This window comes from Falco peregrinus, chromosome 1, assembly GCF_023634155.1.
Source record: "Falco peregrinus isolate bFalPer1 chromosome 1, bFalPer1.pri, whole genome shotgun sequence".
Lineage (NCBI taxonomy): Eukaryota > Metazoa > Chordata > Aves > Falconiformes > Falconidae > Falco > Falco peregrinus.
Genome location: NC_073721.1, coordinates 117912100 through 117926166, shown reverse-complemented (window position 1 = coordinate 117926166; position 14067 = coordinate 117912100). Strand labels below are relative to the sequence as shown.

General features: G+C 44.3%; 1 protein-coding gene across 3 annotated transcripts in view; it reads left to right on the top strand.

The window, feature by feature from the left end:
* Window positions 1-14067, top strand: part of CEMIP (cell migration inducing hyaluronidase 1) — a 114034-nt gene that overhangs the window by 95852 nt on the left and 4115 nt on the right. For 2 of the 3 annotated variants that reach the window (XM_055811275.1, XM_055811272.1), the window contains exons 18-28: window positions 126-257; window positions 2199-2234; window positions 2326-2481; window positions 4028-4208; window positions 6001-6216; window positions 7130-7341; window positions 7816-8001; window positions 8698-8902; window positions 9753-9839; window positions 10169-10326; window positions 13294-13394. In XM_055811275.1, the coding sequence (XP_055667250.1) occupies window positions 126-257; window positions 2199-2234; window positions 2326-2481; window positions 4028-4208; window positions 6001-6216; window positions 7130-7341; window positions 7816-8001; window positions 8698-8902; window positions 9753-9839; window positions 10169-10326; window positions 13294-13394 (1670 nt within the window). The remainder of the gene's footprint in view (window positions 1-125; window positions 258-2198; window positions 2235-2325; window positions 2482-4027; window positions 4209-6000; window positions 6217-7129; window positions 7342-7815; window positions 8002-8697; window positions 8903-9752; window positions 9840-10168; window positions 10327-13293; window positions 13395-14067) is intronic. The other variant, XM_055811279.1, reaches the window with a different exon arrangement.

Sequence of the window (14067 nt, the reverse complement as noted above, 5' to 3'; positions counted from 1 at the left end):
CACACTGGGTGGACTGTTGTCCCAAAGCTGTTCCTGAGTTAGCACAAACCAGATGCTGAGCAGAGCTGTGCGCCAAGCAAGGCTACCTTCCCTCGCCAACCTTTCTTCTCTCCTTCTGGTTACAGATACAGCCCACACAAAGATGCTGACCCTTTGAAGCCCAGGGAACCTGCAATAATTGAACGCTTTATTGCCTACAAGAATCAGGATCACGGGGCCTGGCTGCGGGGTGGAGATGTGTGGCTGGACAACTGCCAGTGAGTTTTGCCTTATTTCAACTCTCGGAGTTCAGTCTGGTGTTTATGGCGAGCATAGCTGTGGTTCAGACTATTTATATTGCTTTGCACCTTTTGTATGGCCAAGATTGAACTAAAGACGAAACGTTAAGTCAACACAGGCATTATTTAACACAAACAAAACCTGCTTTGTCTGAACCAAAGATCCCTCACATTGTTTCTCTGTGTGATGCTGACCAGCATTCAAAAATGGTCACAGAAGTAGACATACAGATGCAAAGAACTAAAAAGAAAACCTAATTTCTTAAATGAAAAATGAGGTGCTTTGAAAAGAAAGCAGCAAAATCCACCACCTTCCCTGGCTAAGCCTAGTCACAGATCAGTTTTATGTGGTTCGCTGTTACGCTGAATAAGCGGGTACTGACCGAGCAGACATAAAACTATGCATCACCGCAGCAAGGGAGAAAGACTGGGCCGGTGCGTGTTGTGCTCTTTGAAGGCTGTTTCCTGCACTGGTCAGAGCAGATATTTGTTTTGCCCTTGAGAACAGATGATCTGCTACAGGTTTTTTTGCTGAGCCAGCCCCTTTAATACCAATCTCAATTGAAAAAAAGAGGAGAAAAGGGGAAAAGCTACTTTACAAGGCATATTGTGATAACCCTAGTAGGAATAGCTGTCACACCATTATTTGGTGGCCAATTCCTGGCCAGAGCTGCCTTACCTTCGAGTTACCCAGACCTCTTAAAGGAACTGGTGGTATGCGCTGGCTTTAGCCACCGGTCAGGTGGGCAAGAATGAGATCGTGGCAGAACAGTCAGAAACTCAGTATTGAGCAATACGGTTTGTGGTGCTTCTGAACTTCTGAACCAGAAGTACCTAGCCCGCTCCCTGGCCAGCGAGCGTTGCCTTTCACAGTAACACTCGCGTCACTGAGACATTTGCACAGCTTACACAGCAACTGCAGTGGGAGGCTGCTAAAGGACCAAGCGCTTTATCCCTTTCCCACAGCAAAATATGAGTGGATGTCAATTCGAGGAAACGGCCATCAGCCTGTCATGTCCTTACAGCCACAGTGATTTCCATCCCAGCAGCTGCAAGGCTCCGGCAGGACCGCACGGAGCGGCCGCCCCGGTGCAGCGCTGCCACCTGCGGGCGGAGCCGCGCACGGCTCAGCCCCCCCGCGCCGGCCGCCGGCGACAGAGCCGGCGCGGGCACCGGCGTGACCATGCCATCGCGACCACTTTAATTGTAGCCTTCCTATAAGCAGGGGTCATGGACCGACAGTTGTGATTTACCTCATCTAAAAGCTTGGAATTTCAGTGAAGTGGAAAGACATATTAATTTGTTTGTGGGTTGTTTTGGTTTTTTTTTTTCATTTTGTTTTTTTGTTGTGTGTATGGTTTGGTTGTTTTGGTTTTTTTTTTTCTTTAAATAAGGAAGTTCGATCTGGATTTCCCTGTTTGTGAAAGAGAAGCCAAGTTTCTCTGTGTTTGTAACAGTTCCCATTGTAAAGATATTTTATAAAGCATTACGTGATTCAAAAATCCAGAGTAGCACAGAGGTGTGCGTCAGGCAAAGCACTATTAAATAATAAAAGCTTGTTGGAGCAAGAAATAAGCATGATCTTTTTAGCTAACAAAAAGGAAAGAGCGTTGTCATTAGACACGGAAAAAGCTTTACCAGACAAGTAAACTATGCCCAGTAATCATAGGCTTAGCCTCAGCTTGGAGCAATCAGGTGCATGTCTGCTGCTCCATGTGATCTGCACACACGGCCAGGGGTGCCAAGAGACCCTCCAGAGCTGGGCAGGGAGCAAGCCTGGAAAAGCCGGAGCTTCCCTGGAGCACTGTTCAGTAGCTAAGCCCTGCTGACCTCCACCTCATTGGTTTGGTTATTTTAGTTTGGTGTGATAAAACCAAGCAAAACCAAACCTCTTCTGAAGCATCTCTCTCCTCTCCGCAGGTTTGCTGACAACGGCATTGGCCTGACCTTGGCAAGGTGAGTGTGGTGCAGGCTGTGCTGCAGCCTGGGGCAGAGCTGGGGGGGACGGGCGTGAGCAGCTCCGTCACCTCCAGCCCTTCCTGCCTAGTGGTGGGACATTCCCTCATGATGATGGCTCAAAGCAAGAAATCAAGAACAGCTTGTTCGTTGGGGAGAGTGGAAACCTGGGCACTGAGACGATGGACAACGAGATCTGGGGACCTGGAGGTCTGGATCACAGAGGAAGGACCCTGCCCATCGGCCCGTAAGTTGAGCACATCAAAGCACTCACTGTTCCCACTCAGTGCAAACTCCAGCCCAGTGTGGTTTCTTCAGCACTGTTCAGTTTAATAACTGTTACACTGAATGGATTTGGTTTCACGTCTCCCGATCCCAACATTCTTCACTGTGCAGCTGCTGCTGGCAGGTACATACTTGCAGGCTGCCAAGACAGCATCAGACTCCTCTTTGCTTCCCCCTCCCCTTTGCAAACAGAGTTGAGCAGACAGCAAGTGTGTGCTAGCTGGGCACTTCTGTGTATGTGGTCAGCAGTGGCTGAGCTATGCTGACCTGCTCCATCCAGATCAGCAGCCGGGAAAGCTCATTGAAGCTTGTTTGAAAGCATTGAAGCTGGGTTTGAACTGGCCCAGATGTGGTTGTAGATGTCCTCAGAACTTCTCTTACTGTTGCTCCTGTGCTACAGGAATTTGATGCCTTTGTTAAATAGTTTTGAAACGCCCAGTGAACTTTGTGTGTGGCCTCTTCCTAGACCTTAGGACTACAGATTGGTTTGCAAGTGCAATAATGTTTTGATATTATTCCTGAAAACATAGTTATCCTAGCAGTAGCCCTACAGTGAACAAACAGCTCAGCTGATTTTTTTCTGCCATATTAAACACCTCAACTTTGCTTGTTGGTAGCAATACAGGAGGCTTATTATTAACTATAGTAATAATCAAAGTCCAGTCTGCTATGACTCTTCTTCTTACATCCTTTACATATATATATGTGGGTGTATCTCATCTTGGGTGTTGTGTGCAGAAACTGAGAGAGACAGAACAAATGCACAGAAGCAGGCAAGTGCTGTCTAAGGAAAGCCATTCACGTGAGGAAGGGATCAGATTTATTTATCATAAATGACATTTAAAACATCTTAGCCTCTTAAGGAGTTTAAGCATTTCATTCACTTAATCCGTGTGAAAAATGGTGTCCTCTTTACCTTGCAGATGATATCAGAGAAGGCTGTTAGTAAAAGTTCATTAGTCTGCCTCTTCACTTCTTTTCAACCCTATAGATTGCAAGACCTTTCCTTGTTTTCAACTCCTCTTTTTATTGCAGCAGAGTGTTGCACTGTTGCACTGTTTCTCTCCAAGTTCCTTTGAAAGATGTGGTGGGACTGCTTTCAGCCCTGCTGTTATTCAGCCCAAGGAGTCTGCATGGCTGATGAGTTTCAGGTTTTGCGGCTGCAAAACTCGTTTCTGATCGCAAACACGAATTTATTCATTTTTAGGTCAATGCTTTGGCATTGCTATAAGCTCCTTCCCTGGAGGAGCACAGACCAAATGAAGGTGATCTGTTCAGACACAAGAGAACTTGAGCTGAACTTGCTAGGCTGAGAGGACTTCACAGACCTAAAAAGGAGGGAAATCCCTTCTCTTCCAAAACATGAACTCAGGAGTCATCCTAAGGCCTGTGAAAAATGAAAGCAGCTGGGAAACAAGTGCTGTGGGACTGTAGGTGTCTAGAACACATTCTCATCCCCACGCTGATGTGTCATGACCAAGTCTCTGTTTCCTCCCAATGTGTTTTAGGGATTTTCCCATTCGAGGGATTCAGTTCTACGATGGACCGATCAACGTCCAGAACTGCACCTTCCGCAAGTTCGCTGCCCTGGTCGGCCGGCACACAAGCGCTCTGGCCTTCCGGCTCAACAACGCCTGGCAGAGCTGCCCCAACAACAATGTCACCGACATTCATTTTGAAGATGTCCCTGTGAGTTATCCTTCTCAAAAAGGCCTTTTCCAGTCGGCTTGGAAAGGGGCTTGAGGCAAAAAGGGTAAAGCAGCCTTTAAGAGAAAATACGGGAACTTCAGGAGGTTGCCCCTTGTCTTTGCCAGTAGTTTAACAAAGAGAATGGCAGCTGAGAAAGGGGAAACTGGACAGGTAAGATAACAAGAAAATCCAATTCTCTGACAGGTTTGCAGCAAACCAGAAGCGGGCGTCAGGTAAAAAAAAAACAAGAAAAAAGTAGTGTTATTCAAGTGAAAATAATTCCCATTTCTGTATGTCTTAGGAACTGTGGAATAGGGAGAAGAATCTGCCCCTTTATTTTCAACAGCAGTTTCATATTAAAGCAACAACAGAAGGAAATCTGTTGTGGAAGGTCTAACTCACCTAGAAGCAGAAAATACTGATTTTGGGAAACAGCCAGTGAAACTGAGCCGATGCAGGGTAATTCTGCAGCCCCGCACAGCAGGGTAATTCCACGGACTCCAGTTCTACAGGCATAAATGAGAGCAGAGTCCAGGCAAAAGGGATCTGCCAAACTTTGAGTTACACTGTGGACGTCTGGGTGCTGGCCTGAACTTGTCCTGGGGTCTGTGCTTTTGAGTTATTTTTGAATTTGTTTGCCCAAATATGTGCTAACTGGTTTGCTGAGGTTCACCTCTAGCAGCTGTTAAATCCAACTGCCAAACATTACAAACAAATAAATAAATAAAGCGGTTGAGACTGAAACGATTTGGGTTGCTTAACTTTCAAAAAATTAGCAGACTTGCTCACGTGTCGGGAAAAGTGCTGACTCGTGATCCTTGTGCCAAATGGGATGGGAAAGGCAAAATTCCCCTAAAAACGTTGGTTGGTTACTTTCTCACATTGCACCAGGCAGGCGGGTGACGGGCAAGCTGGATAAAAATATCAGTCAGAAGTTGCCTGAGCAGCCATTTCCCAGGGGAGGTCACTGATTATTCCCAGCATCAGTGTGACTTTATGTGGCTTTGGAACCTTAAAAATACATTAGCAGACAGTAAGCGAAGTGGCTGTTGTGAAATTGCCCCATATCCTGAACCTTCCTCCAGAAAGTCAAAAAAACCCACCTTCTCACAGCTGAGGCTGAAATTCTGGTTGATTTAGCCTTTCCCCCACAGTCAGCAGGGCAGTCTGTGTCTGCACTGCCTGGCAAATCAAACACACCTTTGAAGCGTGTCGCCCAGCTCTAGGCTGACTCCAGGCTGACCGAAGAGGCAGTGTGCAGGCAGAGGCCATCCTCATATGCCTGTACCAAATGGCACAGCATTCCTGCCAGCTAACAAGACCGGTTCAGCTGAAAATAGTTTTGGTGCTTCCACCTTTGGATGGTCAGTTTCAAAAGCTCAGTTTTGTTCCCACGTAAGTGCTGTCTCCGAGGACCTGCAACCCCAAATTTCATCTGGAGCCGTGGGGCCTCAGCGCCATCGAAATTATTCAATATATATTATTGAATTATTGAATAAAATATAATTAAATATATGTTATGAACGTAACATAGATTGCAATGTCTTGAGATGAGCAGCCAATGTCTGTGGCCATTTAAAGAACGGTGATGTTAGTGCACACATAGATTTCATTATGCACAAATCGAGCCACAAACCCAACCCTATTTCTTGCCCAAGATACATTCCAATCCCAAATAAAGTCAGAAAATGTGTCCTTTGAGCCACCCTAGTGACCATAGCCATCCCTTGCTCTGTGCTCTAAGTGATGGATTCCTTTGAGCAGATGTAAATATTTTCACTGTTTTGTTTAGATTACCTCAAGGGTCTTCTTTGGAGAACCTGGCCCCTGGTTCAATGGTCTGGATATGGATGGTGATAAAACATCAGTTTTTCATGATGTAGATGGTTCTGTGTCAGAATATCCAGGCTCATACCTGATAAAAGAAGATAACTGGTTAATCAAGCACCCTGACTGCATTGACGTGCCCGACTGGAGAGGTTCCATCTGCAGCGGTCACTTTGCACAGGTAAAGCTGCTTACCAAGTGCTATTGTTATCGCTTTGTTTTAATTTTCTTGGCACTGTAAAGCTTGACCTTTAGAAGTGCACTTTCTGCAGGGGCTTCAAGGTTTATTTATCTGCGTGTCTGCACAGGTGGTTTTGAACATGATGAAACTGTGGTACATTTTTAGATACTTTGACCTCGACTGCTCACAGGTCTGACAGCTTCTGCCTGAAGTCACCTAAGAGCTCCATGGGCATGAACGGATTAATATTCATAAATCTATGGGCTGTCGGTTAGTTGTTTTTCCTTGATTTATGGAGGGAAGTGTTGCCCACAGTGTTATGGGAAACGTACTGAGCAGTCAAAATTAGACTTCAGCTCTCACGATCCTTCATCCTGTTGTGCAACCACCAAACCATTCTTCCTACCACACAAGCTCCGAGCGCTGCTCCTTGAGAGAGTCCTCACTTTCCTCTGATGAGTAGCGCCTGGTTTTATCTTGGGTGTTGTGACTGTTGGGGTTTTTTCCCGTGTAATGCCACTAAAGCCAATTTCTAACCACTGAGCTGGTTTTCGTGCTTCTGAAATCCATACAAAAGGGTCCTTGTTCAGTAGGAGTCAGATGCCTGAGGTAGATATTGTCCCACTGCTGAGCTGTGAAATACTTCGGCTCCCCTGCAGACCTGTTTGAAGCCTTGACCAGCACATGGTCTTGAACTCGGTGGATGAGGAAATTATCCTTCTTTTTTGCTGAAAACAGGAAAAAGTTCCTTCTCTTTTTGTTGAAAAAGAAGCCTAAGAAATTGAATATAAGTGTACGGCGGACAGGTCGCCGCTGGTCACAGGCCTCGCAGCAGTTCATGTCTATTGAGTAGCTGCGCCTTTAATGTTCTACTGTAGTTCATTAAACCCTTGGTGATCTTTTTCTCATCTAGATATACATCCAAGCCTACAAGCCAGCCAACCTGAAAATGAAAATAATAAAAAATGACTACCACAATCACCCACTCTACTTGGAAGGCGCTTTGAGCAAAAGCACTCATTACCAGCAGTATCAGCCAGTCATAACTCTGAGGAAAGGCTACACCATCCACTGGGACAAGACAGCCCCCGAAGAGCTCGCCATATGGCTCATCAACTTCAACAAGTGAGTGATCCGACTGAATTCCAACATTCCAGTTCAATAATGTAACTAACTGCACATTTTTAATGAGTGAGGTCTTCACCTTGTGAGCTTTTCCAGAATGAACATGCTTGTTCCAGGAAGTCGACGGAGTTCACCATCATTCCATTTGACATCTCAGATTCCCGTTTCCTCCCGTGGGAAGCCCTGCAAGATAACACGGTTCATTTTTAGAAGCTAGAGCTAATTCATTCCTGGTGCATGGAAGTCACAGGTGTAGAAGTCAGGAGCAGATCTGACCCACATTGCTTAACTAACCCATGGTTGTTATGTCTAAATTACGTTGCATTGATTCATCCCAAACCATTAAAATTTTAACTAGCCAGGAAAAAATTAAGTTACATTTCAGAGTGAATTATTTAGTTTGGCTTCTAGCATGCCCAGGAAAATAATAGTCATGTATCAACTCGTTATAATGTCAGTCTTTGCTATTTTTAGGAACGACTGGATCCAAGTAGGGTTTTGCTATCCTAAAGGGACGACATTTTCCATTCTCTCAGACATCCACAATCGTCTCTTGAAGAAAACGTACAAAACTGGAACCTTCTACAGAACTTCTCAAATGGAGAAACTGGAGCACAGATACCCTAGTAAAGGATACTACTACTGGGATGAGGACACTGGGTAAGGAAGCAGGCCTTGGCCGATTTGGACACCGCTTTGGGAAAGCTGCTGGAATTGTGAGCCATTTGGCTAATGCCGTTAGTGAGGATCACAACAAAACCAGAAACTCTTTCTGGGAATGTGACCAGTGTGAGGTTTTCCTGGGACTCCCACAGCTGCCAGTCATTCATAGCCTCTGCTGTGCTGCAGTTACTCTAGGAAACACTTTGCCAAGTGAATACAAATTAGAAAAAAAAAGACAAAAGCAAAGTGCAGATGATGAAACTGAACTGGAGACACACCCAACCCTTCTTGTTTTGAACAGCAACCATTTTAACACAACACAACAGGGATGCACAGGAACTAAGAGTATAAAGCCTGTTATTTTATTTTAAAGAATTTTAATAATGGGAAAGAAAGTCCTAAAATACAAAGCATGTATTTCTACATATATGTATCATTATAAAATAGATCTGAAAGAGCATTCAGGTGTCATCTAATTTATCTGTCTTAAGTTTCTTGACTCCCCAAAGCATTTCTGTGTCCCCTTTTATTTGCACGTGGTATGCTGAGCACTATAAAACGCAGACGTGGGCACTGAGGCTCTCAATGCACATTGTTGCACAGCATTAGGAAGGAGTTCACCCAAACTGAGAGGCAGCCATTTTTTGCGTGGAAGTCTCAAGGCTGCCGCTCATTTTTCTCTCCTACCTGTAGGCTGCTGTTTCTGAAACTCAAAGCTCAAAATGAAAAGGAGAAGTTTGCTTTCTGCTCTGTCAAGGGCTGTGAACGAATAAGAATCAAAGCCGTGATCCCAAAGACGGCTGGCGCCAGCGACTGTGAAGCCATGGCCTATCCCAAGTACATTGAGACACCGATAGTAGAAGTGCCCATGCCTAAGAAGCTTTCCAGTGCACAACTGGTAAAGTAGTTGATTTCTTATTACAGAATTATTGCCAGTGTAAACCTGTAGTTCTGGCACATATTGTGCCCACAGGCATAGAAGGGTTTTATACCAGGTTCAGTACGTCCTGTGCTGAGTTTTCTGAAGTGGTTCAGGCGTGTGGAATAATACCAAACAGATTCTTGCATGCACCGAGGGCGCAGGTCCTTGAAGGACAGAGTCACCCAAGACTTCGGTTGAAGTTGGATACTGAAGTCTTTTGGGGCTCTGTTGTGATGTCTTGTGCTTAAAAGCACAGGGTGAAAAGTGATGAGCTGGAAGACAGGCTGGTCCAGGGAATGGTTCTGGAGAGTCACAAAGTTCCTTGCCCGGCTTCCAGCTCCTCCAGGCTATAACAGCAGTGTCAGAAAGGGGACCACATAGCTGAGTGTCTCTCTCATTCATATAATGCACAATACTGTCTCCTATATCAAATCTAGTCTGGTTCTGGAGGAGGGAGGGCGATATTTATCTGGGGTTTTGTGTTTTATTTTGTGGGGTTTTTTTCACTCATCACCCTTGAAGCAGGAATCCACAGCAAAGCCTCAGAGAATTATGTGTCAGCTCTGCAAAGTGAGAATCACTTATGCTCTGCCATTAGGTGAAACAATTTAAATGCTGACAGGATGAGCAGAGAGGATACCATAGTGCCCAGTCTCATTAGCGATATAATTTGGCAAGTCAGTGCTTATTATGTAGCTTTCTTGTTGATTGAATTTCAAGGTTTAAAATGCTTTCTGAAAAATGCAGCATTCAGGTAATGGATGTCCTCAGTAGAATAACTCTTTTTCTCTCCTTTTTTTTTTTTTTGTTTGTTTTTTGTAAACAGAAGACTAAGGACCACCTACTAGAAGTGAAAATAGAAACTTATAAGAAACAGTACTTCCACCTAAAGGATGATTTTGCATACATTGAGGTGAGCAGGTCCTCTCAGTGAACTTGATGGGACAAAATTCTCAGGTACTTGCTTCATTTTTATGGAAAATTTGCTTACAGAATTACCACGGATAGTTAGACTCAGATCACTTCTGCTTTCTATTTTGCAGGAAAAAAAAACCCCAAACAAATGGCTGTAGCTTCCCCTTACTAGTAAAAATGTGGGACAACTTGGCCTCAGAGATCTGGAATTCTGCCCTTTGATAGAAAGAGCAGTCCAGTGACACAAGACTATCAGTACTTCTTACAGGTGGCTGTTTGTAATTGTATTACTATGATAGATCAAGAATACTTTTCCCCCCCGCACAGGTTGACGGCGTCAGGTTTTTCCTTACCGATGAGGGTATCCAACTGGTTGTGATTGATGGACATCATGGAAAAGTCGTTGATCGAGTAACATTCAAAAACTCAATTCTACAAGGAATCCCAGCACAGTTAGAAAATTACATCAGCAACATCAAAGACCAGTGAGTAAATAATCTGGTGTTACTCAGGTGCATCATACAAGAATGCTGTACAACACTCACCTGTTTCCTGGGGTTTGTCACCCAACGTGGGCTGTCAGCTGACCGGGCTGACAAAGTGCTTCTGTACCCACCAGCTTCAAAAGGGTCCAAACGGGAGTGGGATGTGCAGGCAGCAGCAGGATGCAGACTCTGTGATTTAGGAACTGATCAAGCCCCAGATAAACTGCAGAGCTACATTTGATTAATAAACTGCAGATCTACATTTATGTTGTGGGTTGTAGACGAACCACAGGCTTAAATTCACAAACCACTTATCGGTACAGATGTGCACGGTTTACATTTTTCTATTGTCTGCATACTCTCTTAAATGGCAGAAATTTCCACTAATAAAATACATTCCTCTTTGCACATGTTCCCTGCCCAGACCTAAGGGCTGGATGCTTTTATTTTTTAAGTATGGGCAGCCAGAAACGCAGAGTTCTGCAAGCAGGTGGTAAGTAGCCAACACATGTTCCTACATCCAGGATGACAGTGACTTTGCCCTCTGGCATAAGAATGGGAACTAAATCAGAAACCCTTTAATCAAAGGGGTTGTGCCCGTATAGTCTGTGGAGTGCTATTGGGAAACGCATATATTTCATTGTTATTAAATCTGTGTCGATTTGAAACCTGATATGTAACATTTAATGCAAATAGGATTGCTTTGTTGATGAATCGTCTGAAATAGCTGTGGGCAGATCAACAGGATATTGTGCTGGCATTTATTCTGGAGATGTAGGGGAAGTTTCAGCAGTGTCACGCAGGTGGATGCAGATGTGTTTCTACTGTCTTAAATAATTCTGAAGGTTGCAAAACCCACATTGAGTAGTTACTGCAGAGAAGCATGGTAGTTGCTCACTTTTCTTGCACACAAAAATAAGAGAGCTTTTCAGAGAGGCCATCCTCCTCTGCAAAAAATCGAATCTCAATCCTGGCTAAATGCAGCTCCTGGATTCTTTCTTACTTTAGAAGATTGAATGGCAACTACACTTCAGGTGTATTTAAATCTTTCTGGGCCTCATTGTCTTCTCAGGATTAGTGTTGGAACAGGATTAAGGTTAGGGTTAGGGTTAGGGTTAGGGTTGGGGTTAGGAGTGGAACTTAACCCAGCATGGTCAGCACCTCTCAGGTCTCACTCAGCTGTGTCTTTGCAAGGATGGAACCCCCAAATTATCATCCTTCTTTCACCAGAAGTTTTTCCAGCCCAGTCCCTGCAGGCCTTTGCAATTTGATCAGGCATGGGCTTCAGCTATAGCCATGGAAGATCTTTGATCCATTTGTTGGACAAACCTGTTGTTCAGATTCAGCTGGGGACACCGTGCGGCTGGTGGGACCATACAGCCAGCAGCTTGTCACCTCTCTCCGCCACCATATGGAGCTCGAGCTGTGCAGAGGGACGATGCTGGCGGCGGGGAAGAAGCCTGCTAAAACAGCTTCTAGGTTTATGGATTTAAGGATGCAAAAAGAGGTGTTTCTAGCAAGGACAAGCCTCTTTGTTCATTTAAGCAACACTCTGCAGGCCAGATGCCTTTTTTTTTAATAAATCCATTTTTCTGATGAGTTTCCCAGGGATGAGAAAACAAAACATCTGGTGAATTTATTTTAAACTTCTATAGCAGGAAAGGCTTAATAGAAAGTAATGATTTTAGTGAACTGAAGGAAGAAAAAAGAGGTGATTCAGCATCCGCAAAGTAGTCAAAACCGGCCTGCCAGCTCAATCCACTCTTGTAAGCACTAGAGCATTTTAACACCTTGGATTTATTCTAGGAAAAGTCCTGACAACTCTTAACTCTTCTGCTTCTCTTGTTCCTCTGCCACCACCCGTTGCTATTTTCCCCTGAACAGTTCAAGTTCCAGCTGAGGTGTTAAGATACAACTGCTGCATGCAGTTGCTCAGGGCTTGAGCTCTGCAGGAGCTGTTGCCTAATTAATTTTAGTGCCTTGTGTCCACTGTGATGCTGGAAAGCAGGCACAGCAAGGCGCTCGTTCTGCAAGACTGCAAATGCTATCTGAGTCAAGGAAGTTTCCGTCATGCAGACCCTGCAAGGTGGAATGAAATAATTTCCTCTAAGCAAGCGTTTACTCACTTAGTGTCGTGCAGCTTTAATTAGGAGGTCAACAAAGATGGCATCCCAGCCCTGTTGAACTGAATGGCAAAACTTCCGCGGAACTCACTGGAGAGTAGCTCTTCCTCCATAGGCTTTGAGATAACCATGGGGGGTGTTTGTGCATCTTGTAGGGCGTCACGAGCTTAACTTCACTGAGTGTCCTGCACTTCTCCCCAGCAAAGGCTCACTGCATGATTATCTCTTGATGTTTGACTTGGGTTTTTGTTCTACCCATCTAGAAATAAGCCTAGGCAGCTATCGAGTGTTACCCAAGCAATCACCTCATGTCTTTTGTTTTTCACTTGGCATTTGTAGAGTACCCCAAGAAATTTGAGTGAAACACACTACATGCAAGTATGGCAGTAGTAGTACTACTACTAATGATAATACTAAACAAATTCTTAAGCAAAAGCACACTGAAAATGAAGGGAAAGCATCAGGCCAGCAAAAGTCTAGAAGTCAGTTTCTTCAGGTTTAATCTGGTAATGAAGAAAGAACAAGAAATTACTTGAGACTTGCTAAGAGCATCTCAGGGAGAGCATCTTCCTTTCTGATCAAAGCAGGATGGAATTGCTGGTTGGAAATATTTAAATGATCCTAGAAAACAGCGTTTAAAAAAAAAAAGGTGAATCCTGTCTGTTTTCTCATGGGTTGTGCATGATTGGAAAAGTGAATATATGGCTAAACTGTTGGAAGGTATCAACAAAAGCCATTAAAGGAGAAACCACTGTTGTTTGTGGGTGGCTGTGTCGCTCAGGCAGGAGTTACCAGTAGCGAGGAATGTGTTCTGACTGTCTGTAAATGGCTCTGTTTCCTCCAGCTCCATAGTGCTGGTGACATCTAAAGGAAGATTCATTTCAAGAGGACCATGGACTAAAGTACTGGAGAAACTTGGAGCAGAGGACGGGTTTAGGTTAAAAGGTAGCAGCTTTTCTATTCCCCTCCCATGGTTCCAGTAAAGGGACCTTTTTTCTGCTTCTAAACTTTGCCTTGCTTGTTTCTATCAGCATGTGCTCAAACATCCTGGGACCAGTCACTTATTTATTCGGTAAGGTTGTATCCACTGCGCTCAGTTTAATCCTGTAGATGGAAAAAGTGCTCTGGCAGTTGTTCTTAGAAGTGAAGAATTTAGGGGGTTTGATTTTCCAGGTTTAATTTTAAATAAAAAGGCATTTTAACAATAGGAATATTGGACTTTTTCCTACTAAATGCCCCAAAAGAGGATTTTTTTACTTGTCTGAACTTATTTTTAGCTGGTTTTCTCCTGAAACAGAATTCCAGCTTGCAGGCACAAAGCATAGTGATTTCAAAGCATTGCTTATTGCGCTAGAATACTGCTCTGTGTGCATGGCGCTCTGATCAGCTCTAACTGTGAGCTTTTGGTACGCTTTCCTCTTGTGTGTGTGTGTTATACACTAATGTATACTAACAAAGGTCTTCATTGTCCTGTGCCTCCTCATCACCCCACCTTTCCCAAGCAGGAAAGGCTTTTGAGCATAAGCACCACGCCAACAATGATAGCTTCAACCTTGCCTGCTAGGAAGGGGTTTTCCTTCTCTCTTTCTCCTCTGCTACGCATCACACGTTATTAATT